Source organism: Alligator sinensis, unplaced genomic scaffold (assembly GCF_000455745.1).
Source record: "Alligator sinensis unplaced genomic scaffold, ASM45574v1 scaffold442_1, whole genome shotgun sequence".
Classification (NCBI taxonomy): Eukaryota; Metazoa; Chordata; order Crocodylia; family Alligatoridae; genus Alligator; species Alligator sinensis.
In genome coordinates, this window is record NW_005841829.1 from 5,716,593 (window position 1) to 5,734,318 (window position 17,726).

Consider the following 17,726-nt stretch of genomic DNA (forward strand, 5'->3'; position numbering starts at 1 on the left):
GGGGAGCTCCGTGACAAATGGTTCACTTGCCACGACGTTATTGCTATTTATTTTTAACCGGGGGAAGGACCCGGAGTCTAGCCAAATCCAAGGGAAATGAATGACTCCAGGCAATGGCTTGGTTAGAAAAATGCCACAAAGACTCCCCATGCCTGAAGCAGGGTGCTTGCAAAGAGCTTGCAAAGAACTCCCCCCCAGCCTCCTCCCCAGCGACTCAGCTGGTCTAATAAAAGATATCGCCTCCACTCCAAGAAGCTTGCCTGTCACAAAGGGGCGATCTTGACCCTGCAGGCAGCTGGGCTGAGGAGTTAGGAACATTATAGTCCAGCCTGGCTGGGGGGGACCGGGCTGGAGTGGCCCTGGGCTCCCCGCAGATGAAGGCGCAGTAATGTAATCCCGCATTCTTGCAGGACATCTGCTATCTGACTCCTTCTGCATCGCCCACAGGTCTGCTTGAGATCTCTCCAGTGGAAAGGGGGGTGGTGAGCCTCTTTGGCGTGAAGAGTGGCCTCTTCGTAGCCATGAATAGCAAAGGCAAACTCTACGGCTCTGTAAGTACCGGGAAGTGATGGCAAGGGCGCGGGGTGCTGCGGGTCGCCATCGGCCCAGCTCCCCGGAGCAGCCTTGGTGCGGCGGTGAATGCAAGGTGTGCGGTGCAGGGCTGCGACTGCGGCGGAGCCTTTGATGTCAACTCCATTCTTTGCCTCCCCAGCCAGGGGATGCACTTACTGGGCGGAAAATAGAGTCGCTCAACCATGGACCACCCATATTGTTAAGTATGTCCACAACTACAGTAATCTCTTTGTTTGGCAAGCCCACATGCCAGTCTGGATTCAGGGGGGAAACTCCCCCCGATATTAACAGCTTCAATCAGGTATCCATGTACCTGCTCCGTTCCTCCGGGGGAACTTTAGCTTCTGATCAGTCCCACGTGTGATCTTTTATAGCAAGACAAATCAATAGCCGACAGCTCATGAGTGATCGCTGTTTGGGAAGGCTGCGGCAGGCTGCTGACGGACAGGCAGGCATCGGGGCTCCTACCTCGCCTGCCAAGCAAATCTGGCAGGGCAGGAGAGAAGGGGAGGCTGAGCCCGCAGTTTGACACTGCAGAGATGCTAGGGGCTGGGAGGGACCTTACAAGATAATCATCTTGGGAGCAAAGAGTTAAAAGGATTTTATTTGGTTGAACCCACTTGGTTGGAAGAATAATAATGCAAGTCTTGTTTCTGGTTACTTCCAGCTTTCCCTCGGCTGGTTGCTTTCCCCTTTGTATGAGTTACTGTGGGCAGCATCATTCAGCCCTGTGATCCTGCATGGAGCATTCTAGTTTCAGGCTGGCTTTGCTATCAATGCCTTGTCTGTTTTCCAGTCTCCCCACATGCATTTAGAAGGCCCTTTGGTTGAACAAGGGGCAGATCCCAGCCTCCCTAGCTCAGCCCAAGCTGGCAGTGAAGTTCTGCCTGAATAAGACTGGGACGCATCCAGAGCAATTCTCTGAGGGCCTGATCCTCTGCCAGCGGAGTCTAGAGCAGCGGTTCCCAACCAAAAGTGGGTCACCAGAATATATGACAGGGTCGCAAACAAACTTTTAAAATGGATTCTCCTTTAAAATCTGGGAATCTGTGGCTCTTCCCCTGCAGGCTGACAGAGCTCCAGCCTGCAAGGGGCTGCTTGCCCCCCACCCTCTGCCCCACCCTCTGCCCCACACACTAGGGTGGCGGGGGGCAGTGGGTCAGGAGTGAGGGGCACTGGGTTGGGACTGGCCACCAGTGTTTACAGATGGATCCTGGTACAAAAGAAGGTTGAGAACCACTGGTCTAAAGGACTTTTTCCATTGACTACAATCAAGGTAGACACAGGCTCTCACAGTACATCTTCCCCAGCAACATTTCTAAAGGGGCCATTCTGCTGCTTTGTCTGCCTTGGGTGATCTAATACCCACTGTTCTCCCCTGCAGGCTCACTGTGGCAGGTGGAGCTCTCACCCTAACAAAACTGGGTTTTGAAGCCATTAATAATAGACATGACTCCATTTGTTACTACAGTACCTGCCAGAGCCAGCTTTCAGCTGCACTGGTATCAGTACCTGGGGACACCTGCAACACCTGCTCCCTTTATGCCCGCCTAACCAACCACTGCACGTTATTTACTTTCATCCCTGTCTGCTTTCCTGGTCTCTTTGATGGATTCAAGCTTCTCATTCAAAACTAAGATTTAAGAAGGAGGAAATACTGTAAATACTGTGTGTAAATATTATTGTAAGTACCTTTAAAATGCTTTCCCTCTTCCCTCTTCAAAGAAGGTGGGAGAAGCGGAGGGGGTGGCGGGGGGGAAGGTAAATATTTGGAGGCTTCTGAGCTATGAGAAATTCCAGGTCTTTTCTTTCTGGAAAAGTGATGAATATTTTTGGAAGCCAAGAAATTATTGTTAGTTGTACAGTAAACTCAGGGAGCTCAATAGTTTTTTATGTTTAAATAACATGATGTGTATGAAGATTACAATTCAGAATGCCCATAGAAAGCCATGTGAGGACTAAAAGTTAAAATCCTGCCTCTGGCAAATGAGGAGAAGGCCCACTGACTAGCCCTACAAGAGAAAGTGAACAAAATTTGGCCCTAAAATTATAGAGCTGCACTATCTGCCATGAAAAGGGTCTCACTTTTCCACCAGTATGTAGACACTGGGACTAGATGCTCTTAGTCCGTTCAAACATATGACCCAGATCTTAAAAACCTTAATGGGTGGCCTCTGATGGGTTGTCTGAAGCTTCAATCCGACAATCACTTCAAAAGATTTCCAGGAGAAAAAATCAGCTGTGCATTTTCCTCCATCAGGCCTAGGCCTGGTGGCAATAATATTTCCATGTCTGATATTTAATTTCTCCCTCTCCCTTCCCTTTTCTTTTTATTTCAGACCCATTTCAATGATGAATGTAAATTCAAAGAGATTCTCCTGCCAAACAACTACAATGCTTACGAGTCCAGAATTTACCCTGGGATGTACATAGCTCTGAGCAAAAATGGAAGAACAAAGAAAGGCAACAAGGTGTCTCCCACAATGACAGTGACACATTTTCTACCTAGAATCTGAGACATCTCCCTTCAGACCTACCTCAGTGCAGGGGAAGAGACAAAACACAGGCTTGGGGGAAAACATGGTGCACTTTTATTGGAGAGTTTTATGCAAGAGTAGGTGTAAAATATTTAAATTAATTATTTAAATATGTATATATTGCCACAAAATTATTTATAGCCCTGATTTTTTTTTTTATTTCTAAAAAACAAAACAGAGCAAACCTCCAACCCAAGGGATGTTATTTAATGGTGCAACAATGGAAGACTTCTGCATTGTGGTTTATTTAACTTTTTTTTTAAGTTCTCACAGGTGTGCTGCTATTATGTGTTTTAAAACAAGTGAAATTCGATTCCTATATTACAATGTTTTGCACTGTTTGTGTGTTGTATGGTGTTTGTTCTTGTACTCATATTTGTTTGTTTTCTTCTTTAAAAAACAAAACAAAATATTGCCACCAGATAAGGTCTTAGTCTTTGAAAATGAGCTGTGCAAACCTTTCTCAGTTTTGATGCTAGCTTGTAGCAACATACAATGTCTGACCTCCTTTGTGCAGTGTTGCTATTTAATTGAAACAGTATCCGTTTTCTTCTGGTACAGAAAGTGCAGTGTTGAAGTACTACCCCACAAATCTGTTTTTAGATCTGCCAGTGCTGAACTTTGAACTTTCCTGCAGTCAATCTTAGTAGAGCTACTAGGCAGTAGAGACCCTTTAAGCAACTATATAAGCTCCATTTTTCCCTCTTTCTGTTTAGATACATAGGAGCATAATTTCTTTTCTGGCCCTTAGAGGAAGCTCATATTACATGATTGCTTTGCATATTAGGTTGAAAAAGTGTGTGTCTACCCCTCCCCCAACACACACATGCTGTGAAATATGCTATCATAGGCTAAGTATATTGATTCAAATCAAAATTCCCTCTTCAAGTTTGGAGACGACATGTATTTTCCAAAGATCATGAAACTAGAGCACAAGTAATTTTTAAAAGCTATAATCAAAATACATTTTCCAAGAAACTCTATAGACAACAGTCAGATTGGCTTCAAGCAATTGAAGTTGTTTTATATTTATTTATTATTAATTTCAAATGCAGTGTTTGGAAGGAGAAATATGCTGCTCTTCTCTGTGTCTCATTCCCTGACAAAGTTAATTAATTTCTACCTCACTAACTCCTTGAAGCCAGTCTCCTAACAAAATCTGCATAGATGGTGCACACTTTTCTGTTCAGTATTATAATTCCAGTGGCAGGGAGGGGATGATCTTTGCAATCCCAAATCTCTTTTTTTTCCATATGTAGCCAAAAGAATTCAAGATAGAGTCGGTTGCGTCCTATTTGAGCCTTGTCACGTTTGAGCTATCTTTACCCAGTGATTTACTTTTAGTAAGGATAATCATGGAGAAAATATTTGCAGACAGCTGTCAGGCTGCAGCACTATATGGTCATCAAGTAACCCTATATTTTTCTTTATATATTTTGCAAATGTAACCCGTGTCTCTAAAGCGATGAAGGAAAGACAGGTTTGATCATGGAGGGGGTGGGGAGAGGAGTATGGAGCCCAAAATGATGGCAAGCTTTAAATCTGTTTTAAAAGTGCTACTTTATCATTTGGACATAACTTGCTTAAGTTGAAAACCAGGACTGACTACAATGTTTAGAGTATGATTTTAATATGAGTTTAATATTCTTAGAGGATGTTTACAGATCATCTTCCAAATTAAACTAATGAATTTTGAACAGGTACAAATCACAACGCTGCAATAATTTGAGTTCATCTTGATTTTCTTTTTACATTCCTATATGAAAAGTTTCCATTCTACTAGACTCATGTATACTTGCTTATATACTGTACTGACAAATGACCTTGAAGAATAAAGCTGCTCACCAGAAGTTCAGTGAGATCCAAGTATTAGCAGGACCAGATCTTAAACCATCTACTGCAGCTGCTCAAAATTAAAACAGAGTTAAAAACAAAGTCAAAGCAAGGGAGCACCTGGGAAATGTGGTGCTCATGGATTTTTCTGCAATTTGGGGGATTTCCGTACTTTCTTTGTTTTCTATATGTGAGTAATCATCTGTGTAATTATTGCCACTACTCTGAAACCTCACACTGTTTCCAAGTTTCAGAAAGCAAAGTTGCGAAGAATTCATTTGAAGAATGTTTCTCCTTTGTCACCTTTCACTCCATTAAAATCCACAGCTGACAGCCTCATCCTACTTGTATTCAGAGGTAGTTGTAACTTTCAAATACTGTTGTAAAATCTTTATATTGATGTTCCATGGTATGAGCTTTCACCATTTACCAGAATCTGTCTGTAGTTTTATACAGGTGCTGTTCAATATTGTGGTGTATGTGCTGTGCACATTTAAATGCATAATAAATTATAAACGTTTACATTGTATATACATTGGCACTGATTTGTATTATTTGGATTTCAGTTTGTTCCTGTCATCTTACTCTGCTCTGTCAAAGATAGGGGAACTTTTAAATAATATAATATTAACAATAAGCAAACCAGATACTGTCTGGAGGCCTGGTTCTGCAGTTATTACTCAGGCAAAACTCCCACAGAAGACATTCTTAAATTTTTCCAATAAATTATTGTAGTCATTTTTAAATCTGTACACTTCATTCAGTTAAGCTTATTATTATTATTAACAGCAGTGATTACAGTCACCTTACACTTTACTACATTATACTCTCTCTCTGTAGTAATGACTAAAAGCCGGAATCAATATCAGAGACACTGCATTAATAGTTCTATTTCCTTTTCATGCTTATTCCAATGAAGAGCTAACTGCCAGTAATGTTTGCTGAAACAGTAAGTTTTAATTAAACATTGCAGAATATAAATAAATAAATACAAACTTGATTCTAAAAGGTAACATTTGCACTCACCCAACCTGAAAATAGAAACTTACTCATGGACCTGTGTGGCAAATTAAAAGATCCTGAATTTCACATTTTTTTATACTAAAATACTCTACAAAACAATGAATGAGCTGGTGAACCATTTTGAATAATAAATGTAAGAAGATCACAACCAGTTTTCAATCAAAATAAAATAAGGTGAATTTAATAAGTACATCTATTAAGGATTATTCACCTAATTATACTGTTAACTGGTGAATATGATAAGTTCCTTTTCTGCTAGTTTCACCCAAGTAATGAAAGCTCAATGAATGCAGCATTTTAAAAATAGTTTTCACATTTTTTCCATTCACAATACCCATTAGATAATCCTGATTTTCTTAGCTGTAGTAAATAGTTAATAATATTTCATAGACTACTTTTAAGAAGCTAATTCACTCTTCAAAAGCTGAGATTCAAATTTGAGTTGTGTTAGTTAGTTGTGGTTGGCCATTTAAGTCACTTGGGTGCCAGTCCCCAAAACATTTGCACAAGTAATTCACAATAGTCTCACTAATGCCAGTGCATAGTTTATAGACTAGGTTTGGATCCAGAAATATTACAGTCAGATTTCTAGTGTGACTGCTTACTATCAACAGAATTTAAAAGGAATTCTGCCTAATGCGTACATCTGGCCTAACATTTTTTACTGGACTAACATTTTTTTGTGTCAAAAGTGAAGACTCAGTCAAGACAAGGTTCCTTGGGTGAATTTGATATCTTTTATTAGACCAACCCAAATGGTTGAAGAATAGTTATTAAGCAAGCTTTCGGGTTCAAAAACCCTTCGTCAGGCTAAGGAAATTTCAGCAGTTGGTGTGTGCTCAACCCGAAAGCTTGCTTAATAAATATTTTCCAACTATTTGGGTTGGTCTAATAAAAGATATCAAATTCACCCAAGGAACCTTGTCTGCCTATGTCCTTAGACCAACACGGCTACAACCTAAAAGACTCAGTCAAAGCATTTTCGCAAAATTTCTTTTAAAAAAACAATTGAAATGAAACATTTTGAACTGATTGAAAGTGAATGGTAATGCTTTTTTTGTTTTGAAATGACTTGTAATTTAGAGATTCATTTTATTTTATACAGTGTTTCAAATTCTAATATAACATTTAAAATATAAATGTTTATATTTATATAAATTTATTTATATTAAATTTATATATAAAATATAAATGTTTATATTTTAACTATATAAAATGTTTTGCCTCTATAAAAAGGAAACATTTTATTTGACCGTAAACAAAATATTATTTTTAAAGTGCTATTTCATGGAGGATTTTTAAATTTAATTTTCAATCCTATTTTAAATGAAAAAAATCAAAATTGCAGAATTTCCTGTTCCCACAGCAGTCTATTATCATACAAAATGAACAACTGTACCAAAACTCATTTTTCCAGTATTACAAAAAGAAAAAGATCCTAAATAAATTTGGGATAAATTACTACAAAACGGAAAAAAGCTGATACTCCATGAGAATTTCTGCAAAAGGAAGGGGATAAATAACTGAAATGAAGACAATATGTTAAATCAAGCAAAAACCTTGGGAACAATCTATTGTTAATGGGACAAAAGTACAAAAAAGATGCCTGACCCTGGGACTGCAAGGTCAGGGGAATTCATACTGTCTGTTGCTGTTTCATTTTTTCTAGGACTGTGTTTGTGGATCTGACTCTGGAAAGTATTTCTATAGCCAAGCTTCTAAAATTGGGTAAGTATTTAATATGTAGACTTGTCGAGAGATGTTTCTACATGTAAACGTTTCCTTGTCCAACATGGTTTGCTCTGACCGTTCACTCTAGAGGCATCTTCTTTACTGGATATAACATTATATTTATTATGTGTATAGTATTATAAATGTATAAAGTGTTTTATAATAACTATATAAGCAAATAAAAAACATTTCCTTGAGTTTCTCACAGCTTGAATACACAAAACAGGTATGATCCCATGAGCACACACAAAGGACTTGCCTATGGGTAGCTCATGGGTAGAGCTGAGGTTTTTCTGCCTGATAATGAAAATAAATATTTTCAGGTTATAATCATGCTTCTGTTAATATCTATGGGGTTTCTATACTTTTTTTTTTCTTTAAAAGTTCCCATTAGTGCTACATGTGCTAACAGTGGCATAGTCACTACAGTAGATCAGCTGCCAGGGTTTTAACTGTTATGCACTCTACGTTTCCAAGCATGGAAATGACAGCACTGGTGACCAAAAGTGGTGGTTACAGCACTGGTGACCAAAAGTGATTAGTCTAGACTAGTACTCCTAGAATAGCTAAGCCTTCATAGCTACATGGAAATTAGAGGTGGTGGGGAGTTTCAGGAGAGCAGTCTAGTGTAGGCAAGGACAATGGTTCTTTTGCCATTGTGCCATGTAGATGTGGTATCAGTCCTTTCAGAACTATACATTGAAGACACTCAGAAGTACACAGGAGGTGCTCAGCCCATCATAGGCAGAGGACCACAGTGACACATAGTCTTAGAACTGGAATTTTTTATGGAGCAGATGGGATTTTTGAGGAAAATGGAGAGGGCAGTGAATTGGTGAATAAGAAGTGAGAGAGATATTTAGGGTACATCCACAGTGGCATAATGAGGATGGGGCAAATGGAGTAAATGCCCCATGCACCAGCTGGGGAACAGGGGCAAAAAAAAAGTGGCTGCTGGCAGCAGCTGCACAACTGCAGTCATGACTCCAGTGGCAACTGGAAGTCACTGTTGCCCCATCTTGACACTGCTGTGTTTACAAGCCAGACATCAATTATGGGAGGGAGAGAGGAGAGGGAAAGATCACAGGCAGAAACAGCTTTAGATCAGAGAGCCAGAAGAGGGGTATGAGTGCTGGGCAGCTTGGGATTGAGACAAGTGCTGAGACACCTGAAACTCAAAGGAGAATAAGAGCAATGGGAAACAGTGAGCAGGCTGTTACATTTATGGAAGCTGGAAAAGTTTCCAGAATAATTGTCCAGTTAAGAAAAATCTGAAGACACAATCACACTTCCACATTGCTTTCCCTTTCTGCTCTCCTGACCCTTCCCAAACTTTTGTTTTGGATTTGTTCACATGGAACAGTGTCATCGGTTATAGTGTTTCTCCAGATTATCAGTGGCTTTAGGAATATAACTTGAACTCCTCCCAAAGCAGCACCTAGGTAAACAAAAACAAAACAAAAGACCCCCAAAACACTACAGTGTCCATGGAAGGGTTAAACTGAGGTTATACTGGTAACTGTATTGATTTAAATGCACACCTTTGTTTATTCTGGTATAACTTCTCATGTAGACAAGCCCTTAGCGGAGGTGCCACCTGGCCTTACTATTCTGGGAAGACTTGAAATGCATGTCTTTTCAAGGGGACTGGGAGAGGCTTGGGGACTGGAATCATCAGGGATTGCACTGGGTTAGCAGTATTAATGTCAGGGTAGAGGGAGCTGAAGCAATCTTGGAACTGACTCAGTACAAGAAGAGTAGACGGACTCCTTTGGAGGCAGACCATCTGGCCCAGTCAGTTATAAGCCATTGTCATACAGCCCACAGGCAAGTCTGATCCAGCAGTGGGGAAACAGTCTGATGCAGGGAGGCAGTTGACTGCCTGTCAGAGTGAAACAGGGTGCTACAAAAGAAGTTTGCTGGACAAAGAGGCAGCCCCGGGGGTGATGTATAATCTTCTGACTCTCTGGTGGGATACCTTTCTTTTAATAGCCTCAAAAGTTTTGGTACAAGTTTGGGGTTCCAAACAGTCTCAAATCTCCCACCTCCACAACAAGGAAAGTCCCAGTAAAATACTTCCAGAGATGGTTCTTCAGCTCATTTACAATTCCCAACTTGCATCATTGTCATTAAACAGCTGTATTGGCCATCAACTAACATTTCCAAACACTTCTTGAAGCCACTGGGAGCAAATAGATGAAACTGCAGAGTTAATGTAAAAGGATGTAAATACTAGCTCACCAGAACCCACAGCATTTTACAAGTGGCTTTGACACTTTCCAAATACCTTTAAGCCAATGAAGATCTGATTTGTACTTCAGAGGTAACCTGATTAACAATCAGTTTGAAACTGGAATATGTTAATTGGTACAAACATCACTAAATCACTTTCTTTAAGTACTATGAAGTAGTGTGAATGAGAGATAGCAAAGGTCAATAAAGCATGGGGAGAGGTAGAAAATGACCCTTGGATCATTTGTGCATCTACCTACAGCAATATTATCTTTACACAAAAAACCTACATTAAAGGAGCATTATGGTTGCACATCCAATACACTCAGAAATTAGAAAATGGTAGAGCGGAGCTTACTCATCCATACTAACCCTGGTGCCCATTTGAGTCTGTATTATTATGACATAGTAAGATAGATTGCAGCTGCAAGAAAGAATGGAGGTTCTTCAGGTGTGTTTTTATATTGTGTTAGAACTGAAGGTGATGAAGGAAGAGTAAGTAAGCTTTCCATTCCCATTCTGCAGTAAAGCAAATATACAGATAAATAAAAGAATTTACAGTCTTTCTGAAATTTTAAAATCTGAGTAATGTTACAATAGACTATATATCCAGGAGGCTACTAGTCTTACCCCTGGCAGAAGAAATGCCACCAAAAAGCTGTGGAACTGAAGTCCACTCCATGATGGGGTAGACTGGGCTCTTTAGCCCTGGTTGGCAGCCAGTTTAGGAGTGGCCCACCGATAGATGGACAAAAGCCTGATCTCCTTAGCTCTGGCACCTCCTGTGACCAAGCTGGTTCCAAGTGTACTGGCACCTGCCTTTCCTTTGGATAAACCTGCAAGTCAAGAATTTGCCAGTGTGTAGGCAGATCAATGTCTCCATATACACTATCCAAAGAACCTTGTCTGCCTATACACTATCCAGGCTTTTGCACCCTGGAGAGGTCACTCTGGCTTTGCTTTATCTTTCAAGCGAGGATTACGTTCAGCAAGCTGATGTCTCACTTGGCGTAATTCTATCGTCTTGCTCTAGACAGACAGATGCCTATTATGACATAGTCTTTAACTAATGATCAGGCACTATTTTCTGCAGAATCCCTGCCCCATTCAATGTGCAGGATGGACAGCGATCATCACAAGAGCAGCTCCTAAATATTTTATTTTCTCCTTTTTGTCCAATGTGTTGCCCCTGCCTTATTTGCAGCACACCATTATCCCTACTCACAGATCTAATTATTAATTTCCTCATGAGCTTTTCATGAGACTATTACTTTTACTTCACTAATACACATTTATTTTGGAATAATAAATTCCAGGGCTGCCTCTTTGTTCCATTATTTTGGAATAAATGTTTGCTTCTCTTCCATATTCTAGAGGAATATTGTATTTTTATTAATTATTATTGTAATATTTATAGATTCTTCTGCCTTAGTTATTCCCAAGCCTTCTAAACCTCTTTTTCCCTTATCACCTCCAGCCTGTCATTATACTGTCTTCCCCCCACATGACTGCTTGTTCTGTCCAAGCATCCTGTGGGCTCGTCATCAGATCTGTCTTCCTTACGTAGTCCCAGTCTCCCACATTGAGCAACTCATCACAGTCTTCTCATCCAATCTCAGTTTTCTGTCATACATTCCTAATACCAAATTACCATCTCAAGCAGCTTGCAGAAGTCTCCTTACCCGTCCTGTCACAAGCTACCTCCTCGGCTCACATTTACTTGAAGTCTTCCCTCCAACTGGCTCGCATTTCTGCCATTATCCCTCTCCATAATCCAAATGATTTTCAGTCCCACCTGCTCCTACCCCAGTTTCCCTCTAGTTTAAAGTTCCTTTCTCTTTTGCCAAGCCAGTCTCAGTCTCTTCCTCTAGCTCTCAGTGCTTGGTCTTTCTGTCCAACCAGTTCCTAATCCTAATCTCCTGTTTCCCTAGCTCCTTTTTAAGCAATCCATTCTGCTGCCACTCCACCTTTCCCATTCCTATGCATGTGCACTCTGCATGCAAGGCAAGTTCTCCTTCTGTAGTGCCTGGGTATAAACAGGAGGAACACTGAAAGCTCAAGAAAAACAGGCTCTTTGATCTTAGTTTCAGTGCATGGTTCCATAGTGTCTTCCCACTAGTTGTGAGGACAAGTTGCAAGAAAAGTCCTCCTCAACATTTATAGCCACTGAAAGAAGCATGACCAGTAGAGATGCACTCTTCAGAGACTTTAACTGATATATTCTGCTAATCTCTACTGAGCATGGAAGAACAGAGGTTTGAATTTTTTTCCCCCAATGGCTCAGTATTTTGCAGGTTAGATATCATGGGGATGACGTATTCTTGATATCAAAGTGAACACCATCCCATTTCAAATCCTTGCTCCAAGGCATGGAGGCACAAAAGCTCTCAGAATTCATTCAACAGAAATCAACACGGTGTTTCTTAAATTCATTCTGGACATGCTTGAAACTTTTTATTGAAATGTTGGAAGGAAGGAAGGAAGGAAACCAACCAATATGAGGCAGACACATGGCATAGAAAACTTCAATTAGTAATTTGGAAGAGTTATAAGCAACTGAAAATAGAGTCTAATATGGGGTCTTAGGCAGCCTTATCTATCACCAATTTTACCAGCTCTGCCTATAGAGTACAGGGAAACTAATGTAAAATAATCTTTATATAAACGTTTGTCCAGCTTTAAATGACCAGTCTTAAAAATTCCAAGGCATTTTACATTATGAAATTATCTTTATTGGTGACTAACATTAAAAGAGAATGATCAGAATTTGTCCCATATATATTCCTTCCTAGTAGTCTGATCGAACCTCTTTGGTCCTCAAAGTAAAGCACAAGATGGATGTAGGCATTACTCATGTTCAGGAAACTGTACCTTGCATAGTGCTGCATCTCATTTCTGAATGTTATGAGGAACACTTGATGGCAGCTAAATATTATCATCTCCAATTATTTCACTTGTGCCAAGAGTAACTGGTGACAACAGAACAATGTTTCAGATTTAAGTAATCTACATTAAAAATCTGTTTTAATGAGCTGCGTTTTAAGTAGTTTATAAATAAAAAATGATGTGAGATGCAACATTCCATGCAATTATTTTTAACTTTTCCACAGAGTTGTTAGCTGCCCTTATCAGAAGATTTCTCATCCTCTTGTAGATCATTTTTCATTGGTCACTTGAATGGTCAGTTAATAACCTAGTAGATGCTAAGTAGTAAAAAGTCAACAAGTGAAGGGAAATATAGTGTTATAAATGCTTGTGAGAGCCATTCCTACATCTGTGGCTGCTTATACACAGGGGAGTGTTTTGTTATGCTGATTTTTATAAGCATCGATTAGATACACACACCTGGTAAATGTCACAGAAGAGTCACAGAGTTTTCACTTTGCAACTTTAAAAACAGTAGCCTTGAAAAGTAACTAACTCCATTTCAATGCATTCTGGAGATTGTAACATATAACAACATTTCACTGGTAGGTAGGTAAATATTATGGTTCAGACCTTTAAGTTTTCTACCAGGACTTCTATCTGAAGGGCTGAGTTAGAATTAGCCATTTTGTGACTGTCCTGTGTAATGAGATTGCATCTCATTTGGTTAAAGGATTCAATATTTTTCAATTCCAAAAATTGTGGATGTGTTATAAAAGGGAAGAATCTATTTTCAAGGAAAGTTTTTATTTTGGCTTCAGTGTTCCTTAGACAGGTGGTTTCCAACCTTTTTTATACTGTGGACTGGCACAGGAACAGGACGGGGCACATGGAGCTGGCTGCTTCCCTCTCCGGACTGCCCTGGTTGCCCAACTTTAACCCCACACGTGACTGCTGGTGGTGAAAACCACTCACCCGGGTGGACAGATGGGGGTCCATGGCCCGGTGGTTGGGAACCTCTGCCTTAGATAAGGTGATGTAAATGATGGTCCAACATCTAGCGAATATGATCTCTGACATGTAGCACATCATACTCCCTGGCACCTTCATTTAGGGTGAAATTCACCCCTATGCAGATGAGATGTATAAGACCTATATATCACTTAAATCCTGCTAAAATGTACTTTGGTAGTGTGAGTAGTGCATACAATTTGTGCTTGTCCACTACATGGATTGTATCTCCCCTTACATGCATTTCTTCTTCTATTACTTAGGAAAGAAAGAGGCATGGATGCAAAATTCAGGTTTAAGAATGAAGGTATCACTATGATGAGACTGAGGAAAAGAAAGCAACTTCTAGAAATTAACTTTACACTTCAGCATCTTAAGCTTGTCAGCAAGTGGTGACAAAATGAATGTGTTTTTAAATCTTATGGAGGAGTAACAAGCCTATGTGAAATACAAAAAAACTGTCCTGCTGTGAACCAACAACAAGTGCTACTCTGGGATGTCACCTTCTGAAAAGTCTAGCAAAAGGACCTCATTCTGATCTTCAAAATGTAAACAGAGTCTTCTCAGCATTCACTGGCTTTATCTTGGCCTGCCAAGCTTAATGGAGATCCAGTCCCTGTGCTACATTTTTTCTTTTGGATGGATCTTGGGGTCACAAAGCTTATATAATATTGCAACTATTTATTCTCTAAAAATCAGGTAAAGAAATCAAGTATGAAAAGTTACATTACTATTCACCTGCTTAATCATTTAATAAAACATTCAAAATGATTTATCTATGCCAAAGGTAACTGATGACAATAGCAGAATATTTCAGATTCAAATAGATTAAATTAATCATAATATGCATTCAATTAGATATTGAGGCTTTGATTCTGCAAAGAGAACTTGGCCCCCTGCATCTGCACAGAGATTACTGAGTTCAATTGGATGATGCATTGGTTAGATGACCATCCATGCAGTTTGAGCACCATTTAAAGATAGCTACAGTCTTTATATGTGGTCATCAATGAAAAAAGCATCAAGGACATCAGCTATGCTGATAGTGCCAGTGCACTGAAGAACATACAAACAACTGTGTGGATAAATGTATGAAGTAAAGGTTATGATGCCTCATGTAATATAAATTTTACAAGTGTTCTTCTTAATTCATTACCAAAGAATCATTAAAATACAAATCAAAGAAGATTAACAGCACTGTCACAGACTACTATGTATCACATTTCTGCTAATGATTAAATATCATACTACCTATAGTTATTAATGTGTTAACATTTAATAAAGAACCTTATTCAAAGTCACTGAAAAGAATATATTAAAACTTTCCTTCAAAATAACGGTTCTCAGGGAAAAAAATTTATCTTTATCTGGAAGAAGGTTTAGGAAGAAAATGTGTAGTGTGTCTGTGGAAGAGATTAAAATAATTAATTTTATTATTTCACTAAATTATGGGCTTTAGCAAGCTGGCAAGCATAGAAGGCAATTTAATGGTACACAACCTTCTTCGAAGCAAACAGGAAGTTTCTGTGACTTTTCCAGTTCCATAATAAAACACTCAGGTTAATTTTTCATAATTGAATCTCTGTTGTAAAACAGTTGGAGTAATGAAAAAGGCTAATTTAGGTTTTAATAAATAGAAGCAACAAAAGTGATGATTGGAAAAGCTCCTGAAATATCCTTGTGTGGCATGCAATGAATAGTTGGTAATAAATATATTCCTCTATTGCTGGCTAGAGAACTTCAAGAAGGCTAGCCTTATTCATTTGTAATATGAGCATATTCCTGATAATTAAATTAGGGACATCAGTGGTACAGGTAAACACCAATCACAGCAAAGAGAAAGATGTTGAGTTTCACACATAATTTGTTTCTGACTCTTTAGCGGTGTCATGTCAGACATACAGTAAGTAGAAAGCAAATACTTGCTACTTAGCTCTCCCACCCAGCAAACACTTTTGAGCATCTATTAGGAACAAGCTGCCTTCCTTTGGCACAATGACTTGTTTACTCTGAGAACTAAAGCTCTTTTGTGAGAAGTTCACACTACAAAAATAAACGGTTAGAAAAGGGCAAAACAAGCAATCTAGCAAGAATGGTAATTTGAAGAGATCAGATAGGTCAAATAACATACAGACAGATGCATTTTACTACAGACCTGATTCAGCTGTCTTGAGGGAACAGGACACTTACTATTGACATCATTGGGTTTACTCAAGCCCTAAATCCACTCCTGGCAAGTCATGCTCTTCCAAAATAAATTCTTCTCCATTTCAGTCCAAATAAGGGCCCAAACTTTCCTTTGCCTTTGCATAAGTCCATGATGTACCTGTATGCATGTTGTGGGGAAGAATCTTCCCCTAGTTTGCATTCCCTATACAAGGCCTGGGGATAATGTAGTCCCTGTTCTTTGGAGAAAAGGGGAATTTTCCCTCCTGGCTTCCAAGAGCTGCAAAAAGAAGCTGGAAGGAAGTCATCCCATGACACTGTGATTCAGAGAATCATAGCAAATTAAGGTTGAAAGGGACCTCAGGAGGCCATCTAGTCCAAACTCCTGCTCAAACCAGGACCATCCCCAACTAGATCATTCCAGTCAGGGCTTTGTCTATCTTGGCCTTAAAAACCTCAAAGGATGGAGCTCCCACCATCTCTCCAGGTAACTTGTTCCAGTGCTTCACCACCCTCCTAGCAAGAACATTTTTCCTAATATCCAACCTAAACTTCCCTAGCTGCAACTTGAGATCACTGCTCCTTGTTCTGTCATCTGAGAACAGTCTAGCTCCATCCTCTTTGGAACCACCCTTCAGGGAATTAAAGGCTGCCGTCAAATTCCCCCTCAGTTTTTCCTTCTGCAGACTAAATAAGCCCAGTCCCCTCAGCCTCTCTTCATAAGTGATGTGTCCCAACTGCCTAACCATTTTCATTTTCATTCCACTGGACTCTGCAACTTGTCCACATCCTTTTTGTAGTGGGGGCCCAAAACACAGTACTCCAGATGTGGCCTCACCAGTGCAGAATAGAGGGGAATACTCACTTCCCTTGAGCTGCTGGCAACGCTCCTAGTAATGCAGCCCAGTATGCTGCTAGCTGTCTTGGCAACAAGGCCAGTGTTGGCTCATATCCAGCTTATTGTCCACTGTAACCCCCAGGTCCTTTTCTGAAGAGCTGCTGCCCAGCCAGTCAGTCCCCAGTCTGTAACAGTGCATGGGATTGTTCTGTCATAAGTGCAGGACTTTAAATTTGTCCTTGTTGAACCTCATGAGATTTCTTTTGGTCCAATCCCCTAATTTGTCTAGGTCACTCTGAATCCTAGCCCTACCTTCCAGAGTATCTACTACTCCTCCCAGCTTGGTTTCATCTGTGAACTTGCTAATGGTGCACTCCATCACAACTTCCAGATTATTAATGAAGATACATATTGATCAAAACTAGCCCCAGGACCAACCCCTGGGGCACTCCACTTGATACTGACTGCCAACGAGACATCAAGCCACTGATCCTGATGATCCAACCAGCTTTCTATCCACCTTACAGTCCATTAGTTCAACCATACTTCCTTTAGTTTGCTTGCAAGAATGCTGTGGGAAACCATATCAAAAGCCTTGCTGAAGTCAAGGTATATCACATCCACTGCTTCCCCCACTTACACAGAGGCAGTCACCTCATTATAGAAGGCAATTAGGTTTGTCAGGCACTCACTTTGCACTGGCCACAAAACAAGCCATATTCACCAAGGGAATAGGCCACAGTCCTCATTAGGGTAAAACACTATCTATTAGGAACACTACCAACACCCTTCCCAGGGTGTCTAAATGTCACAATTTAAGTTAAGCTATTTCTACTCGGATACTTGTGTTGTATGAAACATTGATATGCTTTGTTAAATGTCAACCAAAAAAAGTATCAGTCAAAACAAAGTAGGAG

General features: G+C 40.0%; 1 protein-coding gene across 2 annotated transcripts in view; it reads left to right on the forward strand.

Annotated features, from left to right (window-relative positions):
- Nucleotides 1–5,452, forward strand: part of FGF4 (fibroblast growth factor 4) — a 6,994-nt gene extending 1,542 nt beyond the window's left edge. Inside the window, exons 2-4 of one of the 2 annotated variants that reach the window (XR_003092923.1) lie at nt 448–551; nt 2,913–3,187; nt 4,879–5,452. Coding sequence is in view for 1 of the 2 variants with exons in the window: in XM_006014685.2 (XP_006014747.2) it covers nt 448–551; nt 2,913–3,089 (281 nt within the window). In the remaining variant the exon portion in view is untranslated. Of the gene's footprint in view, nt 1–447; nt 552–2,912 lie in introns of both variants that reach the window. The other variant, XM_006014685.2, reaches the window with a different exon arrangement.
- The last annotated feature ends 12,274 nt before the right edge of the window (nt 5,453–17,726 follow it).